The 19,771-nt window shown below is 59.0% G+C and overlaps 5 protein-coding genes across 7 annotated transcripts; 3 read left to right on the top strand and 2 right to left on the bottom strand.

Annotated features, from left to right (window-relative positions):
• Window positions 1–1,005: 1,005 nt before the first annotated feature.
• Window positions 1,006–2,139, bottom strand: JDV02_009752 (uncharacterized protein; the record flags this gene model as incomplete). The annotated part of the gene is made up of 3 exons (XM_047991436.1): window positions 1,006–1,913; window positions 1,988–2,047; window positions 2,124–2,139. The coding sequence occupies 3 exons, from the start codon at window positions 2,137–2,139 to the stop codon at window positions 1,006–1,008; spliced, it is 984 nt and encodes a 327-aa protein (XP_047847448.1).
• Window positions 2,140–4,118: 1,979 nt separating this feature from the next.
• On the top strand, window positions 4,119–5,294 carry JDV02_009751 (uncharacterized protein). Its single transcript, XM_047991435.1, has one exon. The coding sequence runs from the start codon at window positions 4,665–4,667 to the stop codon at window positions 5,280–5,282; it is 618 nt and encodes a 205-aa protein (XP_047847447.1). The 5' UTR covers window positions 4,119–4,664; the 3' UTR covers window positions 5,283–5,294.
• Window positions 5,295–5,746: 452 nt separating this feature from the next.
• On the bottom strand, window positions 5,747–8,399 carry JDV02_009750 (uncharacterized protein). The gene is made up of 3 exons (XM_047991434.1): window positions 7,494–8,399; window positions 6,437–7,327; window positions 5,747–6,298 (listed from the first exon to the last, which is right to left on the bottom strand). Exons 1-3 carry the CDS (start codon window positions 7,899–7,901, stop codon window positions 6,008–6,010), a joined length of 1,590 nt encoding a protein of 529 aa, XP_047847446.1. The 5' UTR covers window positions 7,902–8,399; the 3' UTR covers window positions 5,747–6,007.
• Window positions 8,400–10,247: 1,848 nt separating this feature from the next.
• Window positions 10,248–13,075, top strand: cat1 (Catalase). Its single transcript, XM_047991433.1, has 2 exons — window positions 10,248–10,785; window positions 10,934–13,075. The coding sequence occupies exons 1-2, from the start codon at window positions 10,462–10,464 to the stop codon at window positions 12,941–12,943; spliced, it is 2,334 nt and encodes a 777-aa protein (XP_047847445.1). The 5' UTR covers window positions 10,248–10,461; the 3' UTR covers window positions 12,944–13,075.
• Window positions 13,076–14,910: 1,835 nt separating this feature from the next.
• JDV02_009748 (uncharacterized protein) lies at window positions 14,911–17,233 on the top strand. 3 transcript variants are annotated; one of them, XM_047991430.1, is made up of 4 exons: window positions 14,911–15,458; window positions 15,535–15,652; window positions 15,733–16,420; window positions 16,542–17,233. In XM_047991430.1, the coding sequence occupies exons 1-4, from the start codon at window positions 15,297–15,299 to the stop codon at window positions 17,002–17,004; spliced, it is 1,431 nt and encodes a 476-aa protein (XP_047847442.1). In that variant the 5' UTR covers window positions 14,911–15,296; the 3' UTR covers window positions 17,005–17,233. The 3 variants fall into 3 exon arrangements, with proteins under 3 accessions (XP_047847442.1, XP_047847443.1, XP_047847444.1); XM_047991431.1 differs by having other exon boundaries at window positions 15,733–17,233; XM_047991432.1 differs by having other exon boundaries at window positions 14,911–15,652.
• Window positions 17,234–19,771: the final 2,538 nt, after the last annotated feature.

Genomic DNA, 19,771 nt, shown 5'->3' with positions numbered 1-19,771 from the left:
ATTGGATCGGAAATGGAAGAGGAGTCCCGACGGCGACGAAGACGGAAACTGACGAGGTGGCGTGTCCCGGGCGGCAGACAGAAACTTTTGCAGCTGCCCCTCCCTCCCCTGCGGCGCCGACGCCGAGAGTATCCGGACGCCCGCCAAAAACAACCTTAAGGGACTCCGGGCCCCGCTCGGCTGCCGCAATCAGATCCCAGTGCAGGTGGAGGGGCGACAGGGGGGCTTCACAGGGCTGTTTGGCGCCGCATCCACCTCAGCTGTGCGGTCGGAGACCCCCGAATGCCGCGCTAACCCGATTCCCGCTGCCCTGGCATGATGAGTGCGAAGGGCCACCTCAGGGGCTGCCATTACAGCAGTGCCCGTGCAGTGCAGCAGCACCCCAGAAGCCTGCTTCGGGCGCTGGCAGTAGACACGCCAGGCAATTAATCAGGTAGCTTGAAGCCACGCACAGGCAGCTTTGCGGTTCTGGGGCCGTCAAGGTACCCAGGCGCCGGGCACGCCAACAGTCTTGACAGTGATGACAGCCCATCATCAACTGTGGTAGGCGCTCTGCTATGAGGCACGTCAAGAACGATTAAACACATTAGACCTCTACCTAGGTAGGGTAGTTGTTTGCCGTGAGTGGGCGAATCAAGGCTGCTAATAAAAGCTCGCCATAGACGAAACGCCTCAAGTAACGTAGTACTTGGTACGGCCTGAACTTGTTGGTGCGCATGGGCGCATCTGCCGACCGATGAGCCAGCAACTGCCGGGGGCCGGTCCGGGGTCGATACCGAATGTATACATGTGGGTTTTTCGCAACATCCTCACGATAGTTCCTGATGACCGCTGCCAACGTTGAACGTGATTTCGGTTAAAGACATTGTCAAATTCGGACATATCCCAACGTCTAACCCGTTTCTACGTGCTGCTCGTCATACAATTTTGTTTTCTTCCCCTTCTCGCAAATAAAGCTCCCCCCACCCTGGCCGAGCTGGTCACTGTGGCTCATGCCCAAACTCATCAGGGTCCTCGATTCCATTTCCTCCTCTCCCACAGTGCGCGGATCCTCCCCGACACGAGGACGCTGTCGTTTTGGCTCTGGTCCTGCGCCAGGGACGCCTTGCGATACCAGTTCTCCTTGGGATCCCCGAGGCACTCGCCCACCGTCACGAGCTTGTAGCCGCGCGCCTTCGCCGTCTCGATCATGTAGGAAGCGAGTCCGACGGTCTGGCGATGCACGTCGTGCGCCAGCACGATGAAGCCCTTGTTATTGTTGTTTTTGTTTTTGTGGTGGGGGCCGGCCGCCGGAGGCAGACCGTCGCTGAAGAGCTTCCTCGACTTTTCGATGAGGTTGGGGTCGTCGTAGAGGTAGTCCTTGGTGTCGAGGTTGGCGGAGATGATGTGGTAGCCGCGCTCGCCGAGCCACGACTGGCAGTTGGGGTCGCAGTCGAGGTAAGGGGGGCGCATGTATGCCGGGAACCACTCGAAGATGTTGCGGAACGCCATCTCGTTGTACATGATTTCCGTGTCTCGCTGGGGCTTCAGCATGCTGCTCTTATTCTGTTCCTTGTTGTTATTCTTCTCCTTGTTTTTCTTCTCTTCTTCTTGGCCGCTCTTTTCTTTTGCATCACCGCCGCCGCCGCCACCACCACCGGTGTGGTCTTGATGGTTATTGTTGTTGTTGTTGAGGTTGCGATGGGACCACGTGTGACTGGCGAGCTGGTGCCCAGCCTTGTGCATGCGCATGAGAAGATTTCGCCACTTGGCGTCTTCGATGGAGCGGCCCATCTGTTTCCCAGTGATGAAGAACGTGGCCTTTACGTTGTATGCCTCGAGGATGTCCAGAATCTTGTGTGTGTATATAGATGGCCCATCGTCGAAGGTGAGGGCCACGGTCCCAGGCTTGTCGCACGATTCGATCGTTTTCCCTGCACGAGCATCACATGTCCGTCAATGACTTGACCCGTTTCAGGGCTTCTTGCTTCAAGCATGCTTACCATACGGCACGTTTCCGACCTTAGGCCGTGGAAGGCCATCCGTTTCTGGCCCCCTGGGTTGAAATCTGCACGCGCGGGCTCAACCGTTAACAAACAAAGATCACCCCTGTTGGCAGAGCATGAAGGGGGGGCGCGGCTTACACTGCTTCGCACACATCGCTGTATTTCACCTGGCATACAGACTCCGCGCAGTATGAGGGCCCCCTACCGCAAAACCCGTCCGTGGAACAGCATGCTTTGTGACAACTGACTCCATTCGCCGGGCCGCATTGCTGCGGCGTATCTGCAGGAGCCGGCACACTTGGCTCGTAGGCTTGTACTGTGATGCTGGAGAGGAAGGCTTGGAGGCCCAGGAGGAGTGCTTGCGTCAGGTGTCTGACGCGTGCTGAGTTCATGTCTGTGTTCATAGGTGTCGTCGATTATTGCTGCGATTTCGAGGATAGCAAGGCGTAGGAAGGGGTAGAGGTATGGAACTGTCGCACTACTGATAATCTGACGCTGAGAACATGGATCCATGCGGTTCACGGGAATCTATTCTGCAGGCAATGCCGTGGAATAAATAATAGCCCAAGAATGTGTTTACAGAACCTGCACACCGTCCCACCTCGCTTAGTTTCATCAGAGACGCTTCGTGTTGTTTGTTTGACAAAGTCGTCGTCGCTACAAACAGCCATGCAGGAAGAAGATGCATCGTTGCTGTGCTAAAACCACGGCGATTCAAGCCGGTGGCTGAAGCTTGAAATCCGGCCAGTCCACGTTGAGACGTCTGGCTTCCCTTTTCGGCCACAAGGCCGCACGCCGCGACTGCATCGTTGCCTGGCCATGTCTGTGCGGCCGGGATGGCCTTGGCTTCGAGGCCGCAGGAACGCGGAGCCCCGCGGGTGATATGCGCGCAGATTCAGCAAGATTCGTCAGATTTTGCTATTCCATGAGGTAGGGGGTGCGCATGCAGGTTCAAAACTCAAATGCGGTGCCGCCATGCGGCTGCACAGCTTTGCATGTGGATTTGACGCCATCGTCAAGTCGGTCCAGCCAGTGCGGGGGGAAAAGATGGGGGGAGGGGCATGCTGCGATATCGACGTACGTATTGGCAGGGAAACGGGACCTGCATCGGCAAGACTTGAGGTTAGATATATCGGTCCAGTTTACGCATGCAGGCTGCTGCTGCTGCATACCTTCCCGGCCGAAGGCTGCCTTGAGCATGGGAGCTTCATCAGCCGTCGGGTGAAGGAGACCCAGAGGTATAGGACGGAGGACAAAGGTGACGACTGCTTTTGAAAGAGGTAGCTGAATTTACAGCGGAGTTGTCTGTGCCGTGGTGAACGCAAGCTGCACTGGAGCTCATGCAGATTGCGTGCCTGCACCTGCACGTCTGCGACGGCGGATCCGATAGGCGGTTTCGCCCGCGCCACCGTCGGGTATACATACAGTATACATGAACGCGTGCGTATGCAGAGCGATTCCATCCCTTGACACGGGCTCTCGACGAGTTTCACTGAAAATCAAGTCGCCCTTGGCAACTCGCGAGCAGCTACCGGCACAGTGCCCAGATGTAAGCTGGAGGAAGGAAGCATGCCCCAGACGGCGTCTATGCTCCAACACCGACTCAACGAAGACGTGAACGTGGCGAGTAACAAGGCGTCTGAGGCATCAAGTGAATCATTACGACTCCAGTCGAGAAACACGGCGGACCCCCCCTCATACTCCTACTCTTTGCCGGCGCAGACAGCAGAGAACAGCCCAACGTGGCAACCAACCGGCCCCACCTCCTCCGTCCTCTCGGCCCGTGTGGGGCCGCCGGCGATTCCCGTCCCCCGTGCTCCCAGTCGGTCGGGACTCCCGCCGCCGCCGATGTCGATGTCCAGCATCCATACCGTTCCCTGTCGTCTTGCCCCCCATCCCCCCGGGGCCCTCTTCTCCCATCATCATTCAACAGGCAGGCAGAAAACCTCCTCGGCGGCGGCGGGACCTAGCGCACCCAGCCGTCCCCATGCACACCCACCCACCCACCAACCCACACGAAGACTGCCCGCATCACGATCTCGTCCGCGATTGGGCCGCGCCCACCAGGACGGCAGGTGACGCACGCCTCCTCTCTCAAAGGTGGTGTGCGCTCCTCCTCCATAACAGTAGGCACTCCACACACGAGCACACACACACACCAAAGCGGCACGCGCAGCTCCCGCAGGCGGGCTCCCGCCCCATCCATCCATCCATCCTCACCACAGGATAAAATGGACGCCGCCATGGCAGCCCACCACCAACTCCCACCCCCTTCTGCCTGGCCGGTGTCTATCGCCCCTGTCGAGCCCGCGCACGCGCGACCGCGCCAACGACGACACAAGGGGCGCAATGCGAGAAGCGGCAAGGCCTGTTGACCCCAAAGAGGGTGGGCGGAAACAACCGCATGCGCGCGTCATATGACTGGATGTCTCGACAAGTGGGACGCATGGATGGCCGGCCGGGTATCGCGACAGGAGGCAAGCCAGGCACGAGCGCGGCCCTCTTCAGGTTGGGGGCGTCCTGGCTGCACGGCTGATAGTGTCGACTTCAAAGGAACGGCTGACTTGAAAAGGGACGGCTGCTCAAACGCGCGCGCGTCTTTTTCTCTGTTGACGAGTGGCATTTCCGAAAGGCATATTATTTGAACGGGGTTCTCTCTCTTCGTGAAATAGCTCAAACATGATTTTATCACCACCCGGGACGGGCAACTTTGTCACGCAAGTGGCACGCCAGGAGCCGCACGTCTTCACGCAGACCCTCACCCGGCCAGCCACTACGCTCGTCACGCTTGTCACCCTCGGCTCATCAACGCCCACCACCGTCACCACCTCCTCCTCCTCATCATCATCACCATCATCGGACCCGGCGGCCACATCCCTCGTCGTCCCAGACAATAACGGCAAGCACGGCCTTTCCAGCGTGCAGCTGGGCGCCATCCTCGGCTCCATCGCCGCCGTCGTCGTCATCGTCATCGTCGCCGGCATCTGCCTCGCCAACAAGACCCCGCCGCGCCACAAGCGGCACACCTACGTGTACCAGGACTGGGGGGGTACCGCCGGCGACAGCAGCAGCAGTAGCAGCGGTGGTGGTGGTGGTGGCAGCTACGGTTCGTCGTCGACGTCGAGCAGCTCGACGGGCAGATCCAAGAACAAGAAGAAGAAGCCCAAGCCCAAGGGGCCGAAGCGGCCGCCGCACGCACCGGAGCTGATCCCCGGGGGCGCGCCGTATCCGACGTACAAGGCAGTGCCGATATCGAATCCGAGGAAGCCGCCCAGTGTGAAGCGAGTGTATGTGTAGTGCCGCTGGGAGTATATTCACGTTGTTGTTGTTTTGCGACGGAGGGATGAAGGAGGGACGCGGAGTTTGGTAATGCCCTGGTATAAGGCGTCATACTTTGTACATGTAGTGATTTGAGATGGGATGGCAAGCGTTCTGATTTGGCGGACATTGTCACGTTACTGCACCATTAATCTTTCCACGCCGAAAGCGTCCTTTAAACCATGTCGTCTTGAAAAGAGGTTCATGTCTGGTTGGTATTGCATTCGGTGAGGGAGGACTGATGGCACTTACATCATGGGACGCAGTGTCAACAGGAACATTGACAGTCCGCCTGCATGGCTTTCGGACTCAGCCTCGTTGTCGTTGAAAAGACGCCGCATGTAGCATTAGATATCACTAGTCCACGGGGCGTGTGGTCCAATCCTATCTCATTGACGACAAGAGAAGCCGTGTCATGTCGCATAGCTCAGCTAAGAGATTGTACGAACTTGAAGTAATTGATACGTAGCGTCTGGATGTGATCATCGTCTTGCTCGCAAAAACACACGAACCGCCCCCTCAAAGTCTTTAAATGAACAGGGAGACGGGCATCGGTCAAAACTCGAGACATGAATGCCATCAACTTCGTCCCCGACCGTCGGAGCTATTACGCAATCATCCGCATGCATGTGTGCAGTGGCCAGATCCCCACAACAATCAATGTGACCAAATGAACTTTATTTTACAAGTCTTGAAGCGGCGGTCTACTTTGCAAAGTGCAGCCTCACGTTGACGCCGTCGCCGGGACAGTTGGTCAGCGTCAGGCCGTGCTTGACGGGGCCGATGTTGGAGCCGTCGATGGTGTCGATGCGCTGCATCAGGCGGATGACGACGTAGGCTATTTCCGTCAGCGCAAACTGCTGGCCGATGCAGATGCGCGGGCCGCCGTTGAAGGGCAGGTAGTCCCAGCCCGGGCGACGGTGCTCCCACCGCTCCGGCTTGAAGATTTCGGCGTCGGGGCCCCAGAGGTCCTTGCGGCGCTGCATGACGTGCACCTGCGGGCGTGTCAGCGGTTTGATCTCATCACTTCTTTGTTCCCTTTGGGTACGTGATCCATCCATACGCTGTGGTCTGCCTCTTTCGGGACTACGATGATGGGGAAAGAAAGGGGGGGGAGGGTGCCTCTGACTGACCGAGTATGCGACGTCCTGGCCCTTGCGGACGTACACGGGGGATCGCCCGTCAGCGCCGCCGCCCATGGGCAGCGTCGTGTCGACCTCTGCGGTGCGCACGTTTATGGTGACGATGGGGTACAGGCGCAGGATCTCGCTGATGCACCATTGGAGATACTGGCAGCTCTTCATGCGCTCAAAGGTAATGTCGCGCGGCTTCTCGTAGGTGCCAAACTCTTCGAGGATGACGGCGCGCAGCTTGGCGTAGTAGTGGTTGTACTGGGGGTCCGCCAGGGTGTAGAAGAACCAGCCGAGGGTCGAGGCCGTGGTGTCGCGGCCCGCGAGCAGGATGTTGAGCAGCTGGGAGCGCAGCTCGGTCGGGTCCTGCGTATACTCGGCGAGCGCGTGGAGGAAGACGTACCTTTCCTTTTCCTTTTCCTTGCTGTCGCCGCCGGCGGTCCTTCGCTTCATGGCAATGTCGACAAAGTAGTCGACAAACTCGTGGACCTTTTTGACCATGCGGTGGAACTTGGGGGTGTGCGCCATCCAGTAAATGCCGCCCATGCGGGCGCCGGTGGAGATGGTGTGCTGCGAGGAGTCAAAGGCATGGGCGAAGTCGTCGCCGCGCTTGTTGTTGGCCCCGGCGGTGCCGCCGCTGTTGTCCTCGCCGAGCTGGCTGTTGACGCTCTCGCCGAAGAGGAACTCGGTGGCCGAGTCGAGGGTGAGGCGGAAGAAGAGCTTGGACAGGTCCACCGTGTCGGTCCAGCCGTCGCGGCCGAGGCTGCGGTCCAGCACCGTCATCATGGCCTTGACGTGGTCCTCCTCGAGGTCGAGGTCGCTGACCTGACTGCGGACGAACTGGGGACGGAGGAGGGCGCGAGAGTGCTCCCACTGCTTGCCGTTGGCGGCGAACTGCACACGAGGGGTACGGCCGGCGGGCCCGTTGGGTCAGCCTTCTTCTTTTTGTTTTTGTCTCGCTACTAGCTACCGTTTTACAACTTTGACAAAGAAAAAATACAGCAAAGAAGAAAAAAAAAAGAGATGACAGGGAAGGGGGGCAGCAGGGGGAAACACATACGATGCCGTTGCCCAGAAGCGGCTTCATGTTATCGGTGCGGGTCGGCCCCAGGCCAAAGTCCTTGAACTTGAGGGCCAGGACGGCCTGGATGTTCTGGGGGTCGAGGGTGAAGATGGTGTTGCGGAAGAAGGGGGTCCTGATGATGACGGTGCCGAAGTAGCGGCCGTGCCTTTCGGCCGCGGCGTCGAGCTGCTCCTGGATGTAGACGGGGAGGCGCTTCTGCCGCGAGGCGTTTGCGCCGCGTATCAAGGAGATGATGCCGCTGGGATCGGTTGGCGAAATGAGGGGCGGCTCGCAGCCGAGCTCCTTGGCCTTCTTCGCATGGCGCAGGTACTCGTTGATGCTGTTGATGATGTAGCCGAGGACGAGCGCCGCGCCGGCGATGACGGCGAGGGCCGTGACTTGCATCTTTGGTTAAGGTTTTTTTTTGCGTAGCAGGCGCAAGCCCGTCGATGGGAAGGACTCTGTAATCTCTCTTTGTGGTCTTTTCCCTATCTCTCTCTCTCTCTCGCTCTCTCTCTCTCTCTCGCTCGCTGGCTCGCGCTTTGGCGAGTTGGGCAACCGAGGGAACGTTTCCAATCTCAACTATGGAGGTTCAAGGACCAGACTGGAGGAGGGTTGCTTGCCACTTGGTTGATCCTGTTGACATGAAGACACAACGTCTATGTCATGCATGCAGCTGCAAAGAGAGATGGGGGGGGGAAGGGTCGACAACAGACAAAGCACGCCACGCCAAACCGGTCTGTAAAGTAGCGAATGACAGACAGGTTGTTTATTATATGTAGTAGGAGAGACGCTCGCTCACACTGGGCGTCGAATTGCACATGCGTCAATTCGAGTGGGCTTGGCGTGCCAGGAACGGAGCATCGGGCTAACGTTGAGAGAGTCTTCTTCATATTAGGGGGGACGGCCTATAGCTAAAGCGGGCCTCGGCTGGTTCCCGTTGCTGTCTACTAGTTCAGCTTTCCAGCTCCCTCCCAGTCAAATGTGTGCCCGTCACGCATTGATTGAAACGGGGGAGGGGCGGCTTGTTGTCTGCGCTACGCGGCCGTCCCCGGATTTGTGCAACTGGCTGGCTTGGCACCTTGCTGGTGCCTCCTCGTTCAGACGTCGTGGCATTATCCTGGTTTGATGGACGGATTTGCGCGTGCGTGCGCGGGGGTCCTGGTCCGATCTGCCTCTAGTATATGTTCCAATACATATGTCAGGGCAGTTACTTGCCTCCGCGTTTCCGTCCCGGAGGTTCCGGACAGAGGCTTGTTGCAGCACACGGACCCGGGCGATCGGGAGGGAAATACGCCACGAAGTCCGCCGGCGGGGGGGTCCTTTATCCTGCTGTGATGTCGTCGGTATGTAGGATCACTCGGCTTCGCCATGCTGTCTGCTGTTTTAATCTACTTTATTAATGCCGCGGCTGGCGACGTCGACATTGAGGCCACGTTGAGAAATTGAAGTGACGCCTGCCAGTCAGTCATGGCACGGACCCCTGGCCGCCATGCTTTGACAGACTGAACAACAACGACGACGACGACGACGAACAAAAAGGGCCCCTCGGGAATCGCGTGTTTGTCATCGTGGCCGCTGATGAACCCCATTTGACGATCCGAAACCCGAAGTGGGAGCGGTATAACAATGGGCCGGTTCCATTCTGACTTACCCTAGAGCTCGCAAGCATTTCATCATAATTGATGTTACGTATTCGATGGGCATGGTCTCGTGATTATTTCTTTATTTTTGGTTCTTTCTTTTCTCTGTCGGCACTTGTGGATATTGTTTACAAAATATCGAGCAGAGACGACCCGAGATGGGTGGTTGTCCTATGAATTTTTACATCTCGGATAGGTAACGGGTGCACGCATGCTCGTGCAATTCTGTGTACCATGACTGGAGATTCGCAGGGAGGACGTGGGTGGATGGTTCAGATTGCAAGCCACCGGGGTTCCTCGTCTTGTTGGCCACCCGAGACAACGGCGACAATCCCGCTTCCGCTGACGTGACGCGACGCGTGGTATTTGATTCGCACTGCGAGTGGCTGCGCCGGAGCTGGCTGCGGCCTGCAGGGACAGGGAGACAAGAAAAAGATGGTCTGTCTGGTTTCATTGAGGCATCCTGCAGGCACGGACATTGATGTCTTTGACAGTTGTCGAACTGCAGGCGCCTCTTCACGTGCTACTTCAGCCCTGCGGCACTTGCCTGTATTACGCAGAAACTCACGAGCCTACGACGACGTTTGTCAAGTAAAGTAGTATCATCCCGCAGCCATGACACCTGTCGTCAGTGCAGACGGGATGCGCGGGGCGTGTGCGCCTCACCCCGACTGAAGACCGCCACACGTTTAAACCCCCCCTCTTCTCCTCCCCCAGACCCCAACATGTCGGTACTAGTTGCCGAGGCTCCTCCGGGGCGTGGCGCATCGCCGATCAACCCCGTCTGTCTGTCTCGCCTTTTAGGGGAGGATATCAAGGAAAGAACCAACCACGCCGCACACATTACAAGGTGCAATGGGATGACAAAGCGAATAGGTTGAGCCCTCGTGGCAGACAACATGGGGGGGGGGGACCAACCACACGCGCCTCTCACCCCCGAGTGTGCGTGGCACCGCACAACGTTGAACGGACTGTGATGCGTAATGGAACGGCGGCAAGATGCTGGCTGGCGGGGTAGATGTGGCGTAGTAATCGACTTGGCTGCTCTGATGGGTGGCGGCAACGACCGATCGATCCGGAGCCGAGCCGTGTCATGTCCGGAGCTCTGCTCCGGCCGGCAGTCATTACATCAACCATCGGCCAGTCTCTGCACACATCGAGCACAGAAAAACCCCCCGAACTGAAATTTACCCATGTCTGACACGGCATTCTACCGGGAAAAGCACGGCAGTTCCATCGTTCGCGCGCCATCAAATCAATACCGCGGCCTGGCCTCAACTATGTCGTTGACGTCAGCGTGATGGACCGCCCGCTTGCATCCAATGTCACCAGACGGCGGGCGACTTGTTATAAAATGCAGGCGGCCGGGGCGGTGGCGCGCAAAGACGCAGGATAGGGATACCGCTCAGTCCGTCGTAATCATTTTAGGCAACAGAAAGATGGCCCAGTACGTCAAATCTGCAGTCATGGGTTCCCAGGACGTCAAGGCGCAAAATCTGGCCAGGGACACCGTCGAGCCGACCAAGGACACGCGCATCACGTCCGACTTTGGCACCAAGCAAAGCAACACGGATGACTGGCTCAAGGTCAACGGCAAGGACAAGACGGGGCCGATGCTCCTCGAGGACGGGTTTGGTCGCGAAAAGGTCAGCTCTCCCTCTCTCCCTCCCCTTTGCATCCATGGCGGCGCCTCGCTGCTATGGCCATGTTTGATCCCAACATGAAGCATGTTGGCAGCACGTCTCTCTCATGAAGCAAACATCAACAGTTGCTTACCGAAAGACCGCTTTCTAGATCCATCGCTTCGACCATGAACGCATCCCAGAGCGCGTCGTCCACGCCCGCGGCGCCGGCGCCTTTGGCACGTTCCGCCTGCACGAGTCGGCCGCCGACGTGACGAGCGCGGGCATCCTCACCGACACGTCGCGGTCGACGCCGCTCTTCGTGCGCTTCTCGACGGTGCTGGGCAGCCGCGGGTCGGCCGACACGGTGCGCGACGTGCGCGGGTTCGCCGTCAAGATGTACACGGACGAGGGCAACTGGGACATTGTGGGCAACAACATGCCCGTCTTCTTCATCCAGGACGCCATCAAGTTCCCCGACCTCATCCACGCGGGCAAGCCGGAGCCGCACAACGAGGTGCCGCAGGCGCAGTCGGCGCACAACAACTTCTGGGACTTCGTGTACGGGCACTCCGAGGCCACGCACATGTACATGTGGACCATGTCGGACCGCGCCATCCCGCGCTCCTACCGCATGATGCAGGGCTTCGGCGTCAACACGTACACGCTCATCAACGACGGGGGCGAGCGGCACTTTGTCAAGTTCCACTTCACCCCGGAGCTCGGCGTCCACTCGCTCGTCTGGGACGAGGCCTTCAAGATCGCGGGCCAGGACCCCGACTTCCACCGCAAGGACCTCATCGAGGCCATCGACAACGGCGTCTTCCCCAGGTGGAAGTTTGGCATCCAGACCATCCCCGAGTCGCGCGAGCACGACTTCGACTTTGACGTCCTCGACGCCACAAAGCTCTGGCCCGAGGACCTCGTCCCCGTGCGCTGCATCGGCGAGCTCGAGCTCAACCGCAACGTCGACGAGTACTTTACCCAGACGGAGCAAATCGCCTTTTGCACCAGCCACATCGTGCCCGGCATCGGCTTCTCCGACGACCCCCTGCTGCAGGGCCGCAACTTTTCCTACCTCGACACGCAGCTCAGCCGCCTCGGCATCAACTGGCAGGAGCTGCCCATCAACAAGCCCGTCTGCCCCGTCATGAACTTTAACCGCGACGGCGCCATGCGGCACACCACCTCCAAGGGCAAGGTCAACTACTGGCCGAACCGCTTCGACGCCCAGCCGCCCGCTACCGAGGCCGAGGGCGGCTACGTCGACTACCCGCAACAGGTGGCCGGCATCAAGGAGCGCGCCAGGAGCGCCAAGTTCAGGGACCACGTCTCCCAAGCGCAGCTCTTCTTCAACTCCCTCAACGAGGTCGAGAGGAGCCACCTCATCGCCGCCCTGTCCTTTGAACTTGACCACTGCGACGAGGCCATCGTGTACGAGCGCCTGACGCAGCGGCTCGCCGACATCGACCTGGGCCTCGCGCAGACCGTCGCCGACATGGTCGGCGGCAAGAAGCCCGAAAAGGCCGGCAGGCAGAACCACGGACGCAAGGCCAAGGGCCTGAGCCAGGCCGATTTTGCGCCCGAGAAGCCGACCATTGCGTCGCGCCGCATCGCCATCATCATCGCCGACGGGTACGACGGCGGGGCCTTTAAAGCCATGCTGAGCGCCCTCGAGGCCGCCAAGGCGACGCCCGTCATCATCGGCACGCGGCGCTCCCTTATCTTCGCGGCGGGCGAGGACGCCTCCTCCTCCTCCTCCGGCGGCATGACAGGCGTGACGCCCGACCACCACCTCGAAGGACAGCGGAGCACCATGTTCGACGCGCTCTTCATCCCAGGCGGGAGCAAGTCGACGGAGACGCTGCTCAAGAGCGGCCGCGCCATGCACTGGGTGCGCGAGGCGTTTGGGCACCTCAAGACGGTGGCGGCGACGGGCGAGGCCGTGGCCCTACTCGAAAAGGCCTTCCAGCTGCCGGGCGTGACCATCTCCTCGGGCGCCGAGGCCGTCGAGAGCTACGGCGTGGTGACGCTCAAGGACGTGAAGCCCGAGGGTCTGGGTGAGGTGGTTGGCGCGGCGAAGAATGCCAAGGGGTTCCTCGACAAGTTTGTCACGTCTGTAGCCCAGCACCGGTGCTTCCAGCGGGAGTTGGACGGGTTGAGTACACAGGTGGCGTACTGAAGAAAATGGGGTGTTGTAATGAAAGATGACGGCAGTTGATAAGAATTGGTCAAAGCAACTCTCAGCTTGTGGAGGCGGGTGGTCACATCAATCAAACCTTGATCTTGGCACGTACAAAGTAATAAATGGCCGGAAGGGTTTAATGTAGTATGTGAACTGTGTTCTGGCCACCACAGTAGCAGTCCATGAGATCAGCAGCAGGCATTGATCTACGTGCGATTGCCGACCTGCGGATGTCGTGTCTCGTCGCGACGGAAACAAACTGCCGATGAGAGCTGCCACTCAGTGCTCGGTAGCCCGTCCTTGCGCCCAAGGCGATAGTTCAACACGCCTCTTCGTGTAATCTCCCGTGTCCTTCCTTCTTGCTGCTATTCTAAGACGTGATGGATTGATCTTCCGGCAGATTTGTGAAAGCCGTGACAGCACAATGCAGACCTAGGCGCCAAGGATGTGGTAAAATGCAAGGAAAAGCTGCTTGCGAGCTGTCAAACTGCCAAGTCCATGGTGAAACCAAACAAACGTGCGGTGGGCTCATCACGTACGGAGCCACCAACTACTACATATCTGAGAGTGGCATAGTTCGTTGTGTCACGACACCGAGCGGTTATGTGTGTTGGGTATTTGAGTTTGCGCACAGACTGAGTCGCCTCCGTACTAACTTGGTAACTTGGTCTTTGGTATTCAGCCACTGTCCAGTAGGGGGGTAAGGGCTCAAGTATAGCATCATGAACCTTTGGCGAGGTGGGGATGGTGTCGCCTTGCCCGCCCGCGCGTCTCCGGCAAGAGCACTTGAGGCCCGAGCCCGGAGATGGAGTCGCCGGACGGTTTGGTCCTTATCAACACCAACAACCGGCCCGGTCCGCTACTTGTTCCAAACACACTCTCGCCTAACACAGAAAGCGGGGTTGGGGTTTGGGAGGCAGTGTTCGGCATGCCGGTTATCTGAAGCACAGGCCCGTCAATCGCTCGCCGACTGTGAGACACCGAGGGGGCCTTGTTACCCCTAATCACCCATCCATGCGCGAATCACCAAGTCCATGTCGGCGATCCGGCTCCCACCAGGCAATCCATCCACGTACTGTATGCATTACAGCAATACCTGGTACGGACCTGCGCAAGCCGTCTGTGTGTGTGTGTGACTGTCAGGTTGCATCACCTTCCCGAGTTGAGCACGCGATGTGGTGCTCTGCTCGCAGACAGTTTCCCCCGTCTCAAGTAATAGTAGTCTCGAATGTCGAAACCAACGAGTAAGTGAGTTGGTCCGGTCTGCGATCATGTTGGCGGCAGTTCGGTAGTACAACCTGCCCATTGATGCCCCCACGACAGGCACCTACATAACAAGTCAACTAGTGGAGTCATTCGGCCATTGAAGAGCATCACTGGAAATGCCAACGCTCTTGCGTGTCGACTTCCTATGCTGTTCCATTGACGGACGAGGGATGATGCCCCTTAGTCTTGCTAGAGGCGTCTCAACCCCCGAGCCTTTTGCCAATGCTCTCTTTTCAATCTCTCGGGCCGCCGGATCGTGCCAGAGTTAGCTCCGTGTGATGGCCACCAGTTCACAACAGCCACCCTTACTCAATCGCACATTGACCCCACAGCAGCGGTCCGGGTCCCGGGGTCGAGAGGGGAGCCCGCTATCCCGCTGATCCGTCGACGCCACTCGCAACTACGTCTCGAAGTAGCAAGCACGCTCTCATCAACGAATCTCCCCCCATCTCCGTCCCCACCGGCACCCTCTCACATTCCTCGTCCTCCTCTCTCCCACCCAACATACATGCCTGGCAGACCCTTGCAAAGCCGGCTGCCGGTGCCGGGAGCAGCGGCCTGTGCGAAAGCACCAGCGGCGGTCAAACCGCTAACCGGCGTTATGAGCAGGCAGCACCACACACCACAGTCCAGGGGAAACATGGAGGGGCGCCCGCCGGCATTTGCAACCTTGTTCCCTGATGATGAGCTGCGGCCAGGGCTGGATGACAGATCCCCTCGCTTATGGATGGGGTGATTGAGGGTTCCCAAGGTTGACCCCGGGGACCACAGCAGCAGCCGCGTGTCTAGGAGGCCATCCGTTCGGGGCAAACACACATCAGGTATACATAGCGCGCGGATGTGCCCTCTACCGACGACCCGGCCCCGGCTGCGAGTGTTCGCCGACGAGCGAGTAAACTTTGACGTGGAGATTCTATTGCTGCTGCGCCTCGTGCATCGACGTTGATACCTGTATACGCTGTCGCGTCGCGTGGGCAACCCTGCCCCCATTCCCCTTTATTACTCTCGTCATCATTGTCGCTGGTCTCGACACTTCCGCGCTCGACTACACCAAGTATGAGTTGTGTTCGGTGATGCCGCTGTGATGCTGACCTCGGCGCTCGTTCTCGTGGCGGCGCCGATGCTGGGCGTCGTCGTCGCCGCCGGCGGGAACTCTGCTTGGACGGAACATGAAGCACTGTCACATCTGGTGGCACCGCGAGACTCTTCCCTAGTCAACGTCACGAGGGGTGTTCCGGCATGTGCGGTAGGAAACATCCCGGGCGCGACTTGATTTCACATGTTCCTCGAAGAGAGAGCGGCAACTGATGTCGTTTGCGCAGCTTGACTGCCTATCCTCGCCGTGCGACCTCGCCGACGAGGCGTGTCTTTGCGACAGCATCTCGAGCAAACAGGTCATGGACTGTTCCTTGGCCGCCTGCACCTTTGCCGAAGCAATATGTACGTCGGGACTCTCTTTCCACTCTCTTCCCACCACCGCAATATTGTAACCCCCCTTTGCTGAAAACAACAACCCCCAGCTGCCCGGAGAGTCGTCGAAGTCGCCTGCGGCGCGTCCACAACGCGCACCCGCGTCGGCACGTTCAACTACATCAACGTCGGGCTCGGCATGGCCACGGGCGGCATAGCCCTCGCGCGCCTCGTCTTCAAGCGCTTCGTCAGCTCCGCCCGCTGCTTCACCCCGGACGACTGGGTCATCCTCGCGACGCTGCCCGTCGGCCTGGCCAGCGTGCTGCTCCTCTCGCTGGGGCTCACGGCCAACGGCCTGGGGCGGGACATATGGACGCTGAGCCCCGAGGGCATGGTGGCCTTTGGCCTGTTCTTCTACCTGGCTGAGATCATGTACATTGCGCTCATGGCCATGGTGAAGCTGGCGCTGTCGCTCTTCTACCTGGCCATCTTCCCCGGCGCCGGCGTGCGCCGCATGCTGTGGGCGACGGCCGCGTTCCAGGTCGTCTTCGGGCTGGCGTTTGTGATCAAGGACGCGGTGCAGTGCACCAAGCCCGACTTTTACTGGAAGAGGTTCGACCTCGATTCGGATCCAAGGGGCACCTGCATCAACGTGCATGCGTCGGGCTGGGTGAATGCCGTTCTCGGCGTTGCCATTGACATTTGGCTGCTGGCGATACCCATCTTTCAGCTGCGCAAGCTGCAACTGGAGAGGAGGAAAAAGGTCGTGGCGGGAATCATGTTTCTCACAGGCGCGTTGTAAGTCCATGCACAGGATATCATCAGCCAGTCCTTGACCCGAAACTCCCGTGCCCCTGAACAGGAACGGGGAAGCAAGCACAAGCAAGTATGGACTAGACTAACCCATTCTCATCCGCAGGGTGACGCTCATATCGATCCTCCGACTCAACTCCCTCAAGACGTTTGCCAACACGACGAACCCGACGTGGGACCAGTGGCTGCTGGTCCTGTGGTCCACCATCGAGATCAACACGGGCATCATCTGCACCAGCCTGCCCGCCGTGCGCCTCATGCTGCTGCGGCTGTTCCCACGGATGCTCGGGACCATCACGTCGTCCATGTCCAAGTCGCGGACGCATCACGAGTCGGCGTCTGGAGAGACGGCGGCGGCGGCGGCGGGCAACAACGACGACACCGGCCACGAGATGATGAACCCCCCAGGATCCTCGGCCGGGGCCAGCGACCACACGCACGTCTCGACGCTGACGCTGCTTCCACCGCTCAACGTGACAAAGGTCGACTCTCGCAGTCCGTTGTTTCAGGACGTCAAGTCCACAGATGTCAAGTCGTCTACCGGGGCCGAAGTACGGAGGGTACGGTAGCATTTGCGAAGCGGGCGGGTTGGGCAGCCCCTGGGGGTTGCATTCGGCCTCGATGGAGGCTAGTGTGGCAGAGGGGCACGCCGACGATCTGGAATAGACACACAACGCATGCATGGCAGGTCGCCTGGACGGGAAAGGTCGAGCACGGGGAAGATGTGCGGCGCCATGGTACATGTACGGTGATGATATAGGTCCGTGCTTGACCTGGGGGGAGGATACGTCGGGAGGGTTTCCGGACGAGATCAGTGATGGATGGAGCATGATGACCAGGGCCGCTGCAGACTGGACTCGGCAACACCCGGTGGCATAGCAAGGTTTTCAGGCGACACTGTTTTTTTATACCCATGAGACAGCACACCGTAAACTAATATAGCCATAATGGCGTCTGCAAGAGTCGGCGCTGAAAAATCACAGTCTCCGTGTCCTCGTCGTCACCGCAGACTTTGATCCGCGTCAACGTCGGCACCCGTCGCCTGTGGCAGATCTGAGCGTCATGCGGGCGTCGTTGTGGCCTGCGATGTGCGCGCGCTGTCCATGGCACGGACGCCCAGTCTTCATGTATCCTTGCACGCCCTGGTCATGTTCCTTGTGGCCAGCCCTGGTCTCCTCTCACGTTTGTCCTGACCTGTGGCTGCCCCCATGCCCTCGTTTACAGACCAGTTCACCCCGCATCAAGATCGTTCCGTCGACCCGGTTGCCGTCGTAGTCTGTTGTTGCAAAGCGTCAATGCATCGCAACGCTGGTTGTGGGCCACCGATCTGCTGATGTGAGGCGAGCCGCCCCCCAGGGCACGAACGCGTATAGTACATACATAGTACTCACAAGGGGGGGGAAACAATCTCAACTGTCTTAAACAGCGGCATACGTACAGTATACTTGGTTTCTCATTTTGATGTATGATACGGGAACATGAGGCGATTGCCGCCGCTGTTCATGTTGTGACGCTGTGGTAAAGACGCCCAACACTCAGGCTGTTTGCGCTCTTGTGTAACATTGGTCATGTGTAGCACCGGCGCCCCAAACGAATACAGCGCAACTGCCGATGGCAATTGATTTGGTGAGTGCGTGGCGGTAGTACAGTATACACGTGAGCGACGCCAACTGCCTGGTATACCGGCCAAGACATGACGAGGAGGTAAGGCCCCTACTGCCGCCACGATGGGCCCTTGCCGGAGTCGCACAAGAAATGGTCACGGGGGTCCCATCTGCCGAAGTCTTAATCTGCTTTCTAGCTACATAGTACGAAGTACTTCGTAAGTAACTTACGTGCTTCGTAACACGGATATCATCCGTACTGGATGCTCCCCGCCAAGGAAGGACATTGGCCGAGCACGAACGCGAAAGGGCAGAAACATGACGAGACAAAAGCATTGTATCGCACGGTATAGCCGTATTGTGGTGCAACCTGCTTGTCCAATTGCCGTCGCGACGGGTCGTCTGCATGAACCAGCAATATGCCCCTGCACCAATAAAGCAGGACTGCTACTACCTCCTGCAGCCCGCGATGTCACATGGGTCGCCTCGTTCATGTCTGAGCTGGGACGGAGCAAACACATCGGCCGTCCCGCAAATCCTGTGTACATCACCAGCGGCCTCGTCCGAGAAAGGTGCCTCTCCACGTTGGGCTTGACTGAAGGGGGGGCGCCTTGCTTTAGCGTTTTGGTGGCTTGCCTTGGCCCGCCCCCGATTTCCCCCAGATCTCGCTGCTTGTCATGCTGCTCCTGCACGGCCCCTGAAAGCTAATCTCCCGCCCGCCTCCGACAGCATGTGGAGGGCGTCCACGACATGAGCCCATCGCCGGGGGGGGGGACAAGATCGGACGAGGCGCCGCCGCCTCCGCCTCCTCCTCCTCCTCCTCCTCCTCCTCCTCCTCCTCCTCCTCCTCCTCCTCCTGCTCCTCCCCCGCTTTGAAGATGAAGCCGCCGCCGCGTGCGTGCGCGTGCCAGCCTCTTGCAGACTCTGCAGACGCAGAAGGGGGGGCAGCAGACCTCGGGTCGTTCCGTTCGTGACGGCGGTAAACGAAAAAAAGACGACACGCGGGGGCGGACCATCGCCGCGCGATGCGACGCAGCATCTCGCGCCGCTCGGTAGATGAGCGACGGCCTACAAAAAAATTGCGGGCTTCTTTCTGCTGATGACTTGTTTGGTCCCGTCCCGTCCTTGTCCCCATCCCCAGAGAGATGACGGATCGCCCACCGACTGCGGCGGGAGGGGGTTGCCCACCCGCCGTGACATCGAGACCCTGCTCCGCTCATCAAGAAAGAAAGAGAGACCCTGCTGGAGTGAGACCAGCCCAGATCTTGACTTGGCCCTTGCTTGCGAGAGAGGGAAAAAAAACCTGGCCAACGCCAACCAGTAGTAGGTCAAACCTCCAACTTGAGCCTGCGCCGAACTCACTCAACCAACCGGCTGGGACGGCTTGCGCGTGCATGCATGCGACCCCCCGTTTCACTTTCCCGTATGGGCGGTACCGCCGAGCCAGGATCTTTCTTGTCCATGTGCTTGCTGCAGACACGGCATGTCACTGTCGACAAGCCCCCCCTTGGCGGCAATAAAGGACATGCGCCGTCGGCTGGCTTGGAGGCCTGGTCTCCTGTCGGCGTCGCAATGATGGTAATAAAATGGGCTTCCCGAGGACGATTACTTACGAAGTAGTTGGTACCAAACTCCTACCAGGTTAGTACGTCCGTAGTACTGCTATAATACTTAAAGTCGTTGGCAAGGACGACGGCGACGACGACGACGAGAAGGAACAATCGTCTGTGCT

This window comes from Purpureocillium takamizusanense, chromosome 10 (assembly GCF_022605165.1).
Source record: "Purpureocillium takamizusanense chromosome 10, complete sequence".
Classification (NCBI taxonomy): domain Eukaryota; kingdom Fungi; phylum Ascomycota; class Sordariomycetes; order Hypocreales; family Ophiocordycipitaceae; genus Purpureocillium; species Purpureocillium takamizusanense.
Note: the sequence above shows the minus strand (reverse complement) of the source record. Positions and strands in the feature narration are given on the sequence as shown.